At 40.2% G+C, this 17,605-nt stretch overlaps 2 protein-coding genes across 2 annotated transcripts in view; one reads left to right on the plus strand and one right to left on the minus strand.

Moving 5' to 3' along the window:
- LOC108670048 overlaps positions 1-11,059 on the plus strand; it is an 18,649-nt gene extending 7,590 nt beyond the window's left edge. The window contains exons 8-18 of the mRNA XM_047880688.1: positions 301-479; positions 1,510-1,628; positions 2,510-2,622; positions 3,421-3,541; positions 4,469-4,670; positions 5,634-5,724; positions 6,653-6,741; positions 7,489-7,707; positions 8,649-8,763; positions 8,943-9,074; positions 9,786-11,059. Coding sequence (XP_047736644.1) covers positions 301-479; positions 1,510-1,628; positions 2,510-2,622; positions 3,421-3,541; positions 4,469-4,670; positions 5,634-5,724; positions 6,653-6,741; positions 7,489-7,707; positions 8,649-8,763; positions 8,943-9,074; positions 9,786-10,538 — 2,133 coding nt within the window. The 3' untranslated portion in view covers positions 10,539-11,059. The remainder of the gene's footprint in view (positions 1-300; positions 480-1,509; positions 1,629-2,509; positions 2,623-3,420; positions 3,542-4,468; positions 4,671-5,633; positions 5,725-6,652; positions 6,742-7,488; positions 7,708-8,648; positions 8,764-8,942; positions 9,075-9,785) is intronic.
- Positions 11,060-14,359: 3,300 nt separating this feature from the next.
- On the minus strand, positions 14,360-16,678 carry LOC108670050 (protein DGCR6). Its single transcript, XM_018157500.2, has 4 exons — positions 16,498-16,678; positions 16,058-16,218; positions 15,582-15,766; positions 14,360-15,073 (listed from the first exon to the last, which is right to left on the minus strand). The coding sequence occupies exons 1-4, from the start codon at positions 16,608-16,610 to the stop codon at positions 14,921-14,923; spliced, it is 612 nt and encodes a 203-aa protein (XP_018012989.1). The 5' UTR covers positions 16,611-16,678; the 3' UTR covers positions 14,360-14,920.
- Between the last annotated feature and the right edge of the window lie 927 nt (positions 16,679-17,605).

Below are 17,605 nucleotides of genomic sequence, written 5' to 3' on the forward strand. Positions count from 1 at the left end.
ACTCGCCTGCAGTTATGCATTGGCCACTCGCCTGCAGTTATGCATTGGCTACTCGCCTGCAGTTATGCATTGGCTACTCGCCTGCAGTTATGCATTGGCTACTCGCCTGCAGTTATGCATTGGCCACTCGCCTGCAGTTATGCATTGGCTACTCGCCTGCAGTTATGCAATGGCTACTCGCCTGCAGTTATGCATTGGCCACTCGCCTGCAGTTAAGCATTGGCTCTGTCTCTTATACACATCTATCCCCCCATCACCCTCACCCTCCCCCAATCATCACCACCCCCCTCCCCCCGGCAGCTGACGTACCTGGTGGAGTGGCGGTGTGGCGGGTGCCGGCACTACCCGTCAGCGCTGCTGCTGTACGTGTGTGGCTGTTGTCTGGTGGCGGGTGTGGCGCTGCTGGTGCAGTACCACAGCGGCGTGCGTGAGCGTGTCACGTGCCACGCAGACGGCACCCTGCGCACCCATGAGCCCAGGTGAGCCATGCAATAATTATATATGTATTAGTCATATTTATTACCTATTTATTACCTGAATTGTTCCTATTTATTACCTATTTATTACCTGAATTGTTCCTATTTATTACCTATTTATTACATGAATTGTTCCTATTTATTTTCTATTTATTACGACGGTACACTGCGCACCCATGAGCCCAGGTGCCCCATGCAATAGTCATTACATGTATTAGTCCTATTTATTGCCTATTTATTACCTATTTAATACCTATTTATTAACTATTTATTACCTATTTATTACCTTTTTATTACCTATTTATTACCTATTATTACCTATTTAATACCTATTTATTACCTATTTATTGCCTATTTATTACCTATTTAATACCTATTTATTACGACGGCACACTGCGCACCCATGAGCCCAGGTGCGCCATTCAATAATTAATACATGTATTAGTCATATTTATTACTTGAATTATTCCTAATTATTCCTGAATTATTCCTATTTATTACCTGAATTATTCCCATAATGATGAACTTGAATATTCACTGCATCTATGCTGTATGTGTTGTTGGAATTGTTCAGTTAAATAAATGTATGCGGATCTACATTTTTCAAGTTACTTTACTTCTGTGGTATAGAGCCATTGACTTGCTAGGGCTTAAAGTTTCTTTAATAAATTGTAACGCCACACGAATATCCCCATAAATAATTTTTATCTCGTCTTTAAGCTGATCTCTTAGGTGTAATGTGTTGTGCTTTCGTAAATAGTTCAGAATAAAGTTCATTACTTAGATCTTCTATACACTCCAAGTGCACGTAGCTCGCTGCGATCTACAACGATCATTAGCTGTTGTGATCTACATTCTACAGGATGTCTTGTCGATATGTGCGTGAGCTTGTGCGTGCTAATCATGTTCGTAGCCGTGCGTGTTCGTGTGCCTCTACTAATGCTGTAGTGTTGTCCCTGCAGCACGGAGAGCAACATGTCGTGCGTGGTCGTGTTCGTGTGCCTCTACTAATGCTGTAGTGTTGCTCCTGCAGCACGGAGAGCAACATGTCGTGCGTGGTCGTGTTCGTGTGCCTCTACTACTTCGGCGTGGCGGCGGCCGTGTGGCTGCTCATCCTGGCGTACTCGTGGCACTGCTTCTTCACCGCGCTCGGTGAGCACCGCTGATACGACTTGTTAATGCAAGCGCGGTGTATATGTACTTGTATATTACATACGTACTCGTTGTACTCTTGTAGGACTGCCTACATTTAGTACGTTGTACATGTAGATCAACTTCCTACATACAGTACGTTGTACATGTAGATCAACTTCCTACATACGGTACGTTGTACATGTAGATCAACTTCCTACATTCAGTAGTTGGACATGTAGTTATATACTCGTTGTACTCTTGTAGAACTGCCTAGGTAAAACTGCCTTCACTCAGTAAAATTATAACATAAATTAGTGCAGTGTAATAATGGGGAAATGTGACGTCCAAATGCTCTATTTTGCTTTTAACGTCAATAATTAAAGCAAACTTTAACAGCCTTTTGATTCCGTTAGTGTATTCAAAGATTATTATTATCCGCTTGCAATAATATAGTGTTCTTGTAAAGTTACCAGTTGTTTAAAAATGGGGAGATCACGGCAACTTTTTTTTTTTGTACTGTATATTTAGGATCTTAACAAGTTTGCAGAAGAAATAACATCAGAATGATCTACGCAATTGATTACCTATATAATTGCGCAATGTAATAAATAAATAGATTGAATTATAGTTATCAAATGAACATATTAGGTTAATCAAGCGGACCATAGAACAGATAGCATCTAATATTTTAGGTAGACCACCTCACTAATTAATACTTCGATGTTTTGCATCACATTCTTCAAATGTGTTGATGAACTTATAAGAAAGGTCATATCTCTGCCCCGTACTGTGGGCTTGTAAGGCTGTAAATGATTATAGGCAATTATAGAGCTTTAAAGCTCTATAATTGCCCAAAAAAATTTCTGGGAAATTATAAAACACGAATTATTTGTTTCTAGTTTGTGGCGAGCAGCGCGTGGGAGGTGGCGGTGAGAAGGGCGCCGCGTACTACCATCTTGTGGCGTGGTCCTTGCCACTCGTGCTCACCATCACCACGCTCGCCATGGGGCAGGTATGTGCTTGCCACTCGTGCTCACCATCACCACGCTCGCCATGTGGCAGGTATGTGCCTCCTGCCACTCGTGCTCACCATCACCACGCTCGCCATGGGGCAGGTATGTGCCTGCCACTCGTGCTCACCATCACCACGCTCGCCATGGGGCAGGTATGTGCCTCCTGCCACTCGTGCTCACCATCACCACGCTCGCAGGTATATTCTTCACTTTATTCCTTTATTCCTCAGGTCTTTATTTATTTCTAAGTCAGTCTACAGATGTTAGCTCGACACAGATGATCATCACAAGTTTGTGATATGGTGAGCTGACTTTGGAGCTCACAATTGTCGAGGTTCTAATTTAGAAAAATGTTTTGTTGATACTGACTAGAAATAGCGGCAAAACTTGAACGAAGATGGGGAAAGTGGTTTTGTTTCGTTTAATTTCTATTAACTCTCAGTATTTTATCCAATGATATTTTTGTGATGACGATATTTCTCCTTCAAGTTCCTTTAAATATTTGGCTTCCATTAAACTAGCATCTTGCCAATCTTTTGTCTAGATTTTGTTAAGCTAGATTCCTTTAAAGCAGGCGTCCTACAAGCCTGTAATTAGTGTCTGTCACAGTTATAATCACATTATCCATTACACACATGCTTGTTTCCCTTTCAGATATTCCTTTTGTATACTTAGTAAGTGTCGTTTCATTTATTATGAATGTGTTTCCTATTAATTTGAAACATTCGACCGAGTAGTAAACGGCTCGACTGTGTTCGTTGTTAACATTGTAGTGTAGATTATTGTACACGGTGCAGGTATCAGCGGACAACCTGCACGGCGTTTGCTTCCTGTCGCCGAGTCTGGGCGTGCGGCTGCCGCTGCTGCTGGTGCCTCTGACGCTCGTGCTGCTCACCACCTGCTTCTTCATCACTAAAGGTCCTAACTCTGTTATTTGCCTTTACTTTTACCTCTTTACGGCGATCTATAGATCTTAGAAGAAATTGCATTAAAAATCGCTAAATCGCTAAATACTTGCGTTAAAAATCGCTTCATCGCTAATGGTGCTAACTCTCGTCATTGTCTTCTTGTTAATTAAATTGTTAATTGTCTTCTTACGATGATGAAGTTAGAAATAACAAGGATTGCTCGAGTACTTGGATCCCAAAGTTCACGTTTATAAATGACTTTCTTGCACTATGCAAAATGTGCTAAATCTCTTAATTGTCTTTAATTTTACCACCTTACGGCGATGAACTTAGAGATAATTGCGTTAAAATATGAAGTAATGGACAATTTTTACTTATTTTAAAATCACGTTTAGCAGTGAAAGTTTTATTTGAGTCTCTTGTCCTCGTAAAGGCTGTATGTCCAATTACTGACCTATTTTTTCGTACACAAGTCCAACAGAGATGATTTTTAATGAAGCTAAAACACAATTGCACGCGCCATTTTTTTAGTGTAAGGCAGCGTTACGAGAATTTCATCCATGAGATGCATAGTGCAAGAAAGTCATTTATAAGCGTGAACTTTGGGATCTGAAGACTCAAGCAACCCTTGTTTTTTTTTTCTCGCAAGTAAATTAATCTTAATATCATGTACTTTTTTTTTGCTGGGGCCCAGAGTAAACCGCGTTCCCTTACATGATGGCGAATGAGTCAATTGACTAAACCTAATGCGTAGCATAAGTCCACTCGTCACCTGCGGTTGGGTTTATTTGCTACATTCTGGTTCAATTTATTCTTACCTCCTTCACATTTATATAAAATTTCCCCGCAACTATGAAATTTTACAACCATTGTTTTTGTAGGGATGCTAAGATTTTTTTCCCGCAACTGTGAAATTTTACTACGATTGCTTTTTTAGGGATGCTAAGATTGTGTCAGCTGAAGCTGGAATGCAACAACATCCTGACGTCAAGCGACAACACTAAAGTCGTGGAGAGCATCGTGCGTCTGGCAGTGCTGCTCGTGACTCTGGCAGCTTGCGGGGCCCTCACTCTCTACTGCCACTGGCACTACTACCTGCACTCTGGCAGGTGGCAGCAAGCTCTGCGGCAGTACATTCTGTACGTACCAATATCTTACTCACTCTCTACTGCCACTGGCACTACTACCTGCACTCTGGCAGGTGGCAGCAAGCTCTGCGGCAGTACATCCTGTACGTACCAATATCTCAAGTTTAATTTGCAACTCGTATGCTATTCGGTCATACATGAGGGAAATAATTGTCCTAATTAATAAAAAAATTAGTATATTGTTGCGGGCTAACCTGTGGGGGCAGCCATAGAAATATATGATCTACTTTGCAGATTTTCTCATGGTGATTAACACACAATAAAAAGTTTAGAATAGTTATATTTTGACGTCTTGAATGAGTCGTCTCCGCAAAAGGGTATATAACTGTCTTAAAGAAGCCAGAACAATTTTCATTGTATGGAGCATTCGTGGTGAATTAGCTGAATGATTCAATTAGCTTTCCCGCATGCATATGAGAGTAGCATTATTCCATGTATTGTTTTTGAAGCTAGATAATGTCAAGCCCGCTCATTCTCATAATATTTATGCCCATTGAAATGTAGCATTTTTTACCCGTACACCCACCTCCTGTATTATAATACAAATATAATGTGTATTATAAAGTAAAAATAATGTAAATATATTTTTGCCCTACACCCACCTCATATGTAAATATAAAGATATTTACTTATATCCTTAGTCTGCACAAAACGCAAGTTAACGAGGAATATAAAAGCAAAGACTACGCCAAGTAAATTGACCATATCTGTATTGAAAACATTTCGGAGTCCAGCTCAATCGTCAGCTCGAAAATCAAGAACGAATGAAAACAATCGTTATACCTAAGTCAAACTCCAAAGTTAGACATTAAAACCTAAAACATATATTTGTTTTCAGATGTGAGGTGGGCTTATCGACAACGTTACTAAGAAATATATTTGTTATTTGTTGTCAGATGTGAGGCTGGCTTATCGACAACGTTACTAAGAAATATATTTGTTATTTGTTGTCAGATGTGAGGCTGGCTTATCGTCGACGTTCCTGGGGGAGCGGAGCGAGTGTTCCGTCTCGTCCAGCCCCAGCCTGAGCGTCTTCAAGATGCAGGTCTCACGCTCTCCCACAACAAAAAAAAAACATTATTTATAGCATATACTGTACAATGTTTATGGTTCAGCGAGGTTACGAAAACAAACAGGGATGTGTATTTCCAGTAGCAGGTCGACACGTATAAGAGACAGCGAGACGAGCTGTGCCCCTTGACTACAACTATGCGGCGCGGTCACAGCACTGTTGTCCCTTACGTCGTAGTCACTCCGGTACATAACGTTTATAGTGGAGACCTGGAAATTGAATTCAACCTATGAAATTCATTTACGAATGAGCTTAAGTTTTTCCTTTCAGTGTTCATCTTCTTTGCTATTTGGTTCATTGCATGGCATAATCATGCTGAACAATTCTGTTTTTTTTTCACGATCAATTTTATATGACTAGAATTTTCCAGCAAAATGTCTTATTTATGATGCTAAAAGAATCACATTATCGTTGCAAAATCAGGCGATATTAAGAAAATATATAAATGTTTTATTGTATGAAGATGGTTGCATGAATTGCCGAAATTGAGAATTGATTCATTCCATCCTGATGGACACGTGCCAGTCGCTTTTTAATCCAACATTATGCGAAATTAACTGAAGTGAGGCCGGCCCGTGACCGGACTAGGCCCCTGGCTGGGAACGGACCGTGACTGGCCCGACAGTCTGGTGTGAACCAAGCTTAATGCCGAAGTTTAATATTAGGAAGTATTACGAGTTTATATTTTGAACTGTTATGAGGAAGTAATATGAATTTGTATTATTGGAAAGTCTTATGAGCTTATATTATGAGTTTATAATATGAGGAAGTATTAGAAATTTAGAATTATGAGGAAGTGTTATGAGTTTATATTATGAGGAAGTATCTGCTGCTACTGACGGCATGCCTGACTTTTTTGTTCATTGTCTTTTGTCTTCATTGTAATGTTGGGTGTGGGCAGGTGCTGGCGTGGACCTGCACGCCCCTCGTGGTGTCGTCTTTCTGCTGGACGAGCAACACGGCGCAGGTGTGGCGGCTCTTCATCGCCAGGTGCGGCAGTTGTAACGTAGCACATTACAACTTCTGTAGTTTATAACGTCAGCTACTGTCAGAGGTCTGTTTCTACGACCACCTGATAGATTTGTAACTGAGCGTCAGTATACTTGTAGTTTCAAGTAGGACTAAGGCAGGACAAGTGAAACGCACGGTAACACTACGTAGTTCTATTATAATAATGAACTGGCTTGGTGAGTACAGAAGGACGGGGATTGACAGGCACAGCACAAGTATGTGCCGGAGGAGCGGACTAGCATGATGACGGCTAGGCAGTACCGCTACAACTGACGAGCGGTGCACAGATCGAGCTATATATAGGCCTTAACAGGGATGACGTCACTGAGTGTGACTCTACCATGTGGGTACAGAACATGTTATAAGAGGGTGACGTATGATAACCTTGATGGTGATAGAAGATACCCTGACATTGATCACCCCTGTCTCTTATACACATCTAGATGTGTATAAGAGACAGGAGTACACTTTATTCAGATTTGCAGGAGGTTCCTAAGTCAAATTATACAGTAAATTTTTAAAGTGAAAAGGAATTTTAAATTTCATAAATTTCACAAGCGATATAATATCTGTCTCTTATACACATCTAGATGTGTATAAGAGACAGGGTCTAACCTATTCACGCTGTTCCGGCTCACAACCTTCTTGCAGCCAATGACTGGCTCTACCCTGTCTCTTATACACATCTAGNAGTATCAGGTCTCTGACGACTGTGTTGCCGTGCAGGTATTCCATTGAGTCCGGCTTCCAGTACTACGCCAGCAGCCGGCAGCAGCGCAAGGGTCGCATGCGACGTCACTCGCTAGACTCGCAGCTCTCCTTCCACGTGTCCGACGTGGAGCGCGAGGCCGCCCGCCACACCATCGTGCGCTTCGCTGCTGCTGCTGCTCCTGCTGGGGGTGTGGGGGCTACAAATAGAGCGTCCGTGCACTCCTTCAGCTCCAGGTCAATTTTATTGAGATGTGTAGCAAGATTAAGAATAGGATTTCTCTGTTGTGGTAATTTTACGTTTCAGTTGTACAAGTTCTTGAAGACTTTTTAACTTAGTGTTGGGGCTCCCAACAGAGCGTCCGTGCACTCATTCAGCTCCAGGTAAATTTTCTTGTGATGAGTAGCCGGTTTACGAACAGGATTTCTCTGTTGTGGTAATTTTACGTTTCAGTCGTACAAGTTCTTGAAGACTTTTTAAACAAGTACCTATAAGCATTATTTAGGGATCGTCAAACTGAACTCACCCATAACACTGCAACAAGTCGCGGCCGGGCACGGCACAGGTGACAGTGATTACCGTCGTTTGTTATCTTCGTTTACGTCGCTTAAATATCGAGCAGTCCAGCAGCATGTGTGTGCTGCTGGATTTGTGATATCAATATGTTGACGATATAAAATTCTAAGTCTAGTACCGAAGGATACCGGTTCCTATTCTACGATTGGGAATTCATAGAATTGAGTAGAAATTATCCCGTGCATACTTTATTAGTCTTGGACATTTTCTCTCTGGCAACCCGTACTACTCATTTCAGTTGGAAAATTGGGATATTAATGGAGTACAATTACCTATTTGCTTGTAAGTTTTGTTTAATCATGCGTGCTCTCTACCGTCAATCGAGTTACTTCTCACAAAACAAGCTAGCTGCAACGACTAAATAATCTGATTCACTATATTGAGATAGTGAACTAGTCATGATAATTACCAAACAGAGGCAATTGTCTTGGTAAGTTCGTGTTAGTTTAGGGTTAATGTAACTAACTCCCTACCAAGACGGTCAACTTACTGGTGTGTTGCAGTCTTTCATTGTAATAAACCTACTTCTGAATTACGGGAGGTGGCGTAGAAATTAATCCGATTAGATGATAAATAATCTTTAATTACTAATATTTTACAGGACGTCTCGAGTCTCGCAGTCAGGGCGGCGCGGGTGGCTGGGGCGCAGACTCAGCGGGGCGCGCGAGTCTCGGCGCGGCTCCTACACGTCTGAGGACAGCAGCTTCAGCTCTGTGGTGTGCATACTTCATTTATGTGTGGCTTGAGTTGTGTAGTGGAACGAAGAGTGGTGTCTTTTCGACCACATATCTCAGAAAATATTTTTGCTCCATTCTTTGCCTTGGCGTTTTTCTTTTCTGGCACTGACTAAAGTTATAGAAATAAGCGTCTGAAGTAACACGTAGTATCCCTTTAGCTGGTGACGGGCGTGGGTTTTGGTGCTGACGACACCACACTTTTCTCGAACATGATGCGCCGCCTGCAGCTCTCCTCCTCAGCAGCATCCAGCCCCTGCCCTCCTGCTGCTGCCCCGCTCGCTGCTCACGCGGTCAGAACTTACGATTTTAGGACTAGAGTCCAACCATCGCCCTAGCGTAGGCAAACGTCTACCATTAACTTGAAAATTTTAGTTATTACGGTATTTGTAGTTGCTTGACTGGAACTTATGTGAGTTTTATTCAGAAGAGCTTATCTACCATTAAACTGAAAATATCAGTTGTTACTTCCAGTTGCTTAACTAGAACTTATTTGAGTTGTATTCAGCAGAGCTTATCTATTATTATATATATTATTATATATCATTATATTACATATTACTCAGATGAGCTCAGTGTTTTTTTAAGGTTTTTAAAGGTTGTATGGATTAGTGGGCTTGCGGAGCAGCGGAATGTGGGGGGAAAACGTCTGAACGCATTGATTGTTGATTCATTTTTTAAAATACTAGCACATATATAACGTGCTGTCTGTAGTGTTGAACTCTGCTGGTAATAATCCTTCCTCTGCAATTGCGGTGAGTAGGCAATTTAGAGATGTGTTTCCGCTTAAAGTACTGAATATACATTAGTAATTAATAACCATAGAAGCGATATTTGGGTAGTTAAACTTCTAAATATGCTGGTTGCAATTTTCTTTAAAAAATTTCTGTGCTCCTACTAATTCCTGAGTTGAGAGAAATAAGTCGCAGGAAGGGATGAAGTGAGAGGAAGGGATGAAGTGAGAGGAAGGGATGAAGTGAGAGGAAGGGAGTTGTTGTGTGCAGGACGTGAAGGAGGCAGCGCTGTGCAGCCGTGCGACCATAGGCGTGCAGACGTCCCTGGAGGACCAGGACTTGCGGTTCCCTCGCCTCGCGTCCCCGCGTCACGCGCCGCTCGTTGACAAGGCCACGCAAGTGTCACCGAATTTCAGCTCGCACCGCGTGACTCCAACCTTCAAGCCTTACCACCGCTCCCCTCCTCGTCTCTTCAGTAGACAAGCCTCGCTACCGTCCAGTAGTGAAGATATTAATAGTAAAGATGATTCTCCATCGGGCTGGAAAAATGTCCAAAATTATGTGGGGTACAATGGACACGAGAACAACGTCAAAGACGACCTGAAATACGGTGGATACTTGCATGGTGCCTTGCCTGGTCCTAGCCTCGCCAGACGCCTCCCTGCTGGTGCAGTTGGTGGTAAAGACGGCGGCGACATGGGCAGACAAAAGCGAAAGAAACGCAGAAATGCAAGCCGCTCCCACGGCGCTGTAGGCCGTCGTGGCGCGGTCGCTGAGACCAGTTTTGTTAACAGCACAGATTTGTTATTAGCGAAGTCGAGGGAAGAAAGACGCAACGCTGGCAAGCGGCGAGACTCGGCATCAGGACTAACTGATCTCTTCCCTCACTGTTCGGCTGAGAGGCCTAACTTTAATATGAAGCCGTGTGGCGTGACGAGAATATCCGATAAGACGACCAGCAGGGGTCTTGACGCTGAGACTGTCTCGACGGTCCTTGACTTGGAAGATTTCTCTGATTCATAGTGCATCTATAATGATGGCGTGAGGTTATATTAAATTATAAATAGACTTTACATGCTCGAAATTTTACATCATTACGATTGACTTTTGCTCGCTCACTACTACAGATCTGGGATTTCTTCAGCGTTAGTTTTTATCTGCTAGTTCACTCGGATCAATTTCTTCTGTAAGTGCTCCTAAATTTCTAAGTTCCGTTCATTAGGTGAACATTTATTTTGCTGGGGTGAAGAGCAGGCGTGACATGCGCTACTGCCAACCTTAGTGTCTTCAATGCTTCCTTGTAAACCAAGAATATCTCGTATGCTGGATCTCTAAACACTTTAATGTCTCAATCGTACTTTTATGATAATTTACTTTAAGTAAGAAATGTTATGACGATAACCGTAGGTCATGCTAGAATAACACTACGGAGGTATAAGCCAAACCTACCTCATTTGTTGGATTCTCAGCCATCAGGAGAAATAGTTTAGAAATTAAAAGCGAAGAAAACACCACAAAAATTCAGCATATCTCTATTGAAAACGTTTCGGAGACCAGCTCCATCGTCAATTCGATAAATCTAGAACACAAATAAAGTCAGAAAATTAATAAAGTTTGGAGTGAAAAAAACACACAGAAGTTAAAACCTAAATTTACAGACAAAAGGCAGAATAATTAAGTATGTACCTATCCACAATTTCTAATGGATAACATGAAATAGTTTGTCACAAATGCATCGAGTTGCGCGAGGTATTTTTCTACGTCTCAAAACCTATTTTTTCTACCGGATAGGAAAAATATAGGAAGCCCCTACCTTCTGTAGTGGCTTCCTATACTGTTATGCAGCTGTCATTGCAATTTTTTTACATGATAGTTGCTGTAGCCACTAACTATTGTGTTATGTAGCTGTCATTCCTGCAATTTTTTTACATGATAGCTGCTGTAGTCACTAACTATTGTGTTGTGTAGCTGTCAATCTTGCAATTTTTTTACATGATAGCTGCTGTAGCCACTAACTATTGGGTTATGTAGCTGTCATTCTTGCAATTTTTTTACATGATAGCTGCTGTAGCCACTAACTATTGTGCTCAGCGGCTGCCAGTCTTGCTATATTCTAGGTGATCGCGGCTATTAGTTTTGCCGCGATCTATGATTCTTGCTATTATTTCTAAGTTATCGCGGCTTTACCCGCTCTGTATTGTGTTCGGCAGCTGTTACGTATTGTTTTTGTGTTGCGACCATCGCGTTGCTAACTCACTAAATAAGTGAACTCCTACCTACCAACTGGTGGAAGAAATGCCAAAACAATTTTATAAACCGTGTGATTCTCTTAATTTAAGTTTCTAAGTGTTATATTCCACACTTCAAGAATCTCGTATGTGCTTCCAGTTTTTACAAGGATCTGAATATCTTCTTTTCGGAGTTTTCATTATATTTATTCACTACTGAATTTTAAACATTAAAGTGACCTATGGTAAGCTTCTTCACTGTATTGTGAAGTTAAGTTTGGAACGGCAGCATTTGTGTTGCATTGCAAAAGGCGTGCCAAACCATTGATGACTTTTGAATATTGTTTTTTCAGCTAAATACTCGGACAAATGCTCCGTTATTATTCATGTTTGTAACTAGCAAGTAATTTTAATTATAAGTCCTGATCTAAGGTCCAGTACAAGAAAAAACGATTTCTGCCTAAAAATAAATTTGTTGTTTGTTTGTCCAGGTCATGTCACTCAAACGAAAATACTCGGTATAAGTTATTAAGTTATGGTTAATATTGCAGTATTTATATGTCTTGTCCTCACTAAATTGTACGTCACTTGTTGACGTGTCACACTGCTACCTACTTAACTCGTATCGAAGCTTTAAGCGTCGTTTTGCTTGCCAAATTACATTATAGTATTTATGTTGTGTTGGGTACGCTGCTACGTGTGGCGGTAGAATGCTAGCAACTACAGTTTTCTTTGTCAGTCGTTTCCGAATTGTAGCTGACTTCCAAGTGATAAAATGGCTCGTGCAAATTTTCAGTTCAAGAAATACAATTTTGGGCATCAGTTCTGCTGAGAAATCTCAGGTGCCTTAACCTAGGGTATTTAAGTAACGAAATATTCGTCACGATAATTTATAGTAACTGCTGCTTAGGTCACGTTTCGCGTATATAAATACACGATTCACTTGTGTGACTATCAAAAATATATACTGTCCATTGCACGGCTGTTAGCAGACTTGGGGAACTTAAAAAAAATCTCGGCGCATCCAATTATTTCGTACAATTTTTGCATAATAATGTTGCGTTAATGTCCATGAACTGCATCTTTAAATTTATTTTTATCGCGCATATGAAAATGTTTTGTAGATGCAGCAGAAATGTTCCAGATCATGACTCCAGATGGTATTAAGTATAGAATAAATCTACCTCAGGGCTTGCTCGTTTCTTTTCCAGCATCACATACCGGCTTTGACTTCAAGCATAAGAATTTTTATTAACGAGCAGACCGAAAGCTATTATCTTCCGAACCGTTTTTCGTTCACATTCAATTACTTATTTACGATAGTTCTAATTAAATTATTCAATTTTAAATCAACTTGACACTTACAATTTCATCCTAAATCAACATTTAATATATTTTCCTCAATTAGGATAATTTTAGAACTCGTTCTAGAATAATTTATTTTCTCTACCATAACAGCGCTACGAACGAGTCCACGATGCCCGGTATTTTCCTGTAGTATATTTTGTTTAGTTTCGTCCTCTTGTTGGGATCATGTTGAGCTACTAGCTGCTCTTGACACGTTGACGTCTTAGGGTTCTGATTGAGAACCGCGAGGCTACGGACAGGCTCGGCTCTTCCCTATGAGTTTCTTCATAAATTAGGCTGGACTTTACTCCCCTCGTAAATGAGATGGCGATATGAATTTTTCCATGCTTACCCAGCTATTTATTTCTAAACGGTGACCAGGAACAAAAAATATGTAAACTTTGTATTAAAAAAGTTATAATGAAAAGAAATTACAGGAAACTTTGAATATTATTGTTCATCAAGTTTGCGTCTTTTACACTTTTTCGAGATGCAAACGGGTTGTAATTTTTATTCTCCATTGAATGGTATACTCGGCATTCCTTGATCAGCCTCCTTGTTGTAAATATTATTTCTCAAAAAATAGTTATGATCGAGCCTGTTGATACGCGGAGGGAAAATCCCGCATACTAGCTGCTCAAATGGAGGCGTTGTGAAAGGTGTGAGAGGAAAGAGACGTCGTAAATTACTGAACTGTCAGTTCACGACGGCGGCATGGTGAAGGCAAATTCAATGAGGGGCGAGGAATGATACATGGCCAGTGGTCGGCCTAGTCTAATTAGTTATAGCCGACCGCTGGCCATTCCTCGGCCACCTGAAAGCGGCCTGCTGCCGCTAGAAAGGGGCTGGCTAGGATATCATATTACAAAGAGTACAAGCTCGAGGGTAGCGACTGGCCGAGCTTCGGGCAGATCAAGGATTTTACACGATGATTGCAAAAACTTCGCTGCATTCTGACTACCAGCCTTAAGGTATCGTGAGGTATAGCTGACAAGATAATTCGAGAGACAACTCAAATAAAAAATGTCTTAGTCCAGATTTCACCGCATATTTCTTTGGGTAACAGGTTCCTGGAGTCTGTAGAAGGAGCTTTGATGCATTCCGACGCTGAAATCGGAAGCCAGGTTCGGAATATATTCGTGGCTGGCCATCAAATTAACAAAGTCGTGGATAGAATTATTCTGAAACTTGAAGATTCCTCCACTAGGTCAATCTCAGGTGTAAAGAGAAAATAAATTTCGATGTACGTAGGAAAATGAAACCGTGCACTTCGACTAGTTCATTTGTAACATCATTTTTTGTATGTTCGTAAAGAATAGAGCACAATACTTCTGCTCGTATATCTTAGAACTAAACTTATGAGATAAATATATCACAATGATGTAGAGAAACAGAGCGTTTATTATTACACGCCTTATTTTAATCTGCCAGAAGAATAGTCACTGGAAGATCACAAACTGGTACGGTATTATTACGCTCTATACTGAGGGTTCAAAAGCATGCATGAAGGATGAAAGCAAGCACGCCATTTCAGTATTCAACACAGCACAGTGGACCGCACTGCGCTGAGAGGGCGCGACACACGCGCGCGCACGTGCTCCACAACAAATAACATTGAAGTGAGACTCGTGCAGGCTAGCTGATCTCGGTGATTAATTTGAAAGAGAGTGAAATGTCGGCAATAAATCAACAAAGTGTTTGCCACAAGTTTAGGTATTCTATGCAATCAAAATGTGATCAATTCAGGAGTGAGCGAAATGTCTTCATTAAGTCAAGTATATCACTTATAAGGGAAAATTTGTGCATGGTATGCAATGGCTTTGGTCGAAATCAGGAGGAGCTGAGGGAATATGATGGATTTTGTTGACTAATTTTCATAATGAAGCCAAGGATGTACATCTGCACCCGCACGTCCATTGGGTTTGTGGACACGAAAAATCCTGGAACGCCCACTTTCGCCAATGTGCTTTGCTGCTCAACCACCTGACAGAATTAAATTTGATTAGCAATAACTTTAGTAATTACTAAATAAATGCACAATTTGTGCATTTATTACGGAGGATGGATCAAAATGCTCGACTAAATCATTAGATCACGTTTGTGCCATTTCACTCACTTCTACTATAATAATGGTTTCCTGTAGCATTTACTATCTGAAAAAATACTTTTCGTACGATAATTTGTACTATTTCATGCTGCAATTTTCTAATCTGTCAACATAATAAGCAATTCCAACATCACAATTAAATTCCTTACATTTTACTTTATGACAATAATATTTTCGTAATGAAAGCTGATCTTGCTTATAAAAAAACAGTTCTTCAAGCTATACCTTCTGTACTACTTACTTGTCTACGCTTCCCTCCTTTCAATTGCTATCATTACAACAATTTCATGACAAACTATACAGAACTAAACTGACACTTCTTTAATATGTGTTAACAATTTAATCACATATAATATCTACCCTAGTCTATATATACCCGCTAACCTTCTCATCAATGATTTTGAGCGCATCCAAGTTGCACTTCTGCAGCTCCATTTGATGCCGGCGCTCCAAGTCATTCTCGAGGGCGCTGTGCTGCGCCTGCATCTGCGGTAAGGCGTGCAGTCGCGCCCTACACCGCGCCATGTCCTCTTCACTCTTGTGCTGGCTCTTCATGCGCTCCTTCTCAGCTAAGCAGCACATACAAGAACATTGATTAAAAATACAACATGTAGCGATGAATCAACAGGAATATATTTGGGTGTTTGAATTTGAGAAAGTCTACTTATACTATAGATTTGCAGTAGTATAAAAAACATGTATAAATTCATGATAGCTGTTACACCTTGATAAATACAACATTTAGCAATGAAGCAACAGGAATATATTTGGGTGTTTAAATTTGAGATATTCCACTTATATAGTAATAGGTTTGCAGTAGTATAAAAAACATATATATAAATTCAAGATGGCTGTTACACCTCGATGTCGAGCTAGTAGACTGCAGCGCGTCTGATGCAGATGTCTCTCAGTCATGTGCTGTAGGTCAATCAATTCAGCAACAATTTGCAGGACCGTGTCATCAAGTAGCAGGCTTGCCAAGGCAGAGAGCAAGTCATAGCTGAGACGAGGCTGATACTTTCTGCAATATGTATATCAAGTTAAATTATAATGGATATATTAAGATGGAGAAAAATGATAATCAATATTGTAAAAAAAGACAAATATGGACATATCAATGCTCCTAAATAAAAATTAGGAACAAAATTGCATAAATGAGCTGAAAATAATAATATTTGTGGTTTAAAGCACAAAGAAACTATTTTGGCCTTACCATATGAACACAAATTTAATAATAGCATCATATTTCATCCATCTATAGATTAAGAGGAAGATATAACCAGATACAGAACAAACTTACGGAGGAACTTCCCTTGCCATATTCTTCAGTTTCTCCATGAGCCTGTACAGCTTTTCTTGTCTTCTTGTATTGCTATCACCCACATCACTATGCCATCCGCTCATTGCATTCATTTTTTACCTAAACGTATATTATTATTATGTCCTGGAAAAGTAAATAAGGTACTTGAAAAAGGCACTGCATCAAAATAATCTAGGGGTGCATGCTTGGATCAATTCAAGTGATACTTCTATTGCACTTTTATTACTATATTACAATTTATGACACAAGTTGAAACCATACTCATGTCAGTATTAATGATGGAAACAATATTGACAGAATTGAAAACAAACTTCTTATAGGCATTCAAATTTATTTGCATTTTGATTTTTTCTCAAAAACAATGGGCATGCAGAGCACTCAGCAGAGGTGCTAGAAGCATGGGAACTTATGTTTTTTAATAGAAATTTGGTGCTGAAATATATTTTGTTTAGATCAAAGGGCTTGACATGTGTAAGAATTTCTATAAAAAATACAGAGCAGTTAGGTGATTTAGAAATGGTAACTAATCTACAGTGACTGAGTTACATATGAATTAGAGCAAAGTAGATCATAATTCTTATAATCAGCTATTCTTCATTCATTGGGCCCAATATGCCTTATCAGCACATATTGCAGCAACATTACAGTTGGTAGTGCATAGGCATTGGGCAGTTAATGAGTTAAGCCCAGAGCTGAAATGTAGCGCCGCTAATACTTTGAAATGTAGCGCCTCTACCGCTACTGCTACATGCTCTAAATGTAACAGGCGTTACTGCTACCGCTACACCTACTAGATTGTAACAAGCACTACTGCTACAGTAAAATGTAGTGCCGCTACATTAGCCGCTACAATGGCCAAAATTATTGGAAATCTCTAAATATTTATTGTTCTGCTATTGGGATTTACTCATAAACATTTAATGATAATAAAACATTTTCAAAACATATCAATGTAACTTTATTGCAATTAACCTAACCGAACTGGTATGGGTTAGATACAGTAAATAAAAGTTAGTTATTTTAATGTTTTACCTTCCCTACATGGATGTCTACTTTAATCTACCAATCTTAAAAATTATCCAAATAT

The sequence above is a fragment of the Hyalella azteca genome, unplaced genomic scaffold, assembly GCF_000764305.2.
Source record: "Hyalella azteca isolate HAZT.00-mixed unplaced genomic scaffold, Hazt_2.0.2 contig5918, whole genome shotgun sequence".
NCBI lineage: Eukaryota > Metazoa > Arthropoda > Malacostraca > Amphipoda > Hyalellidae > Hyalella > Hyalella azteca.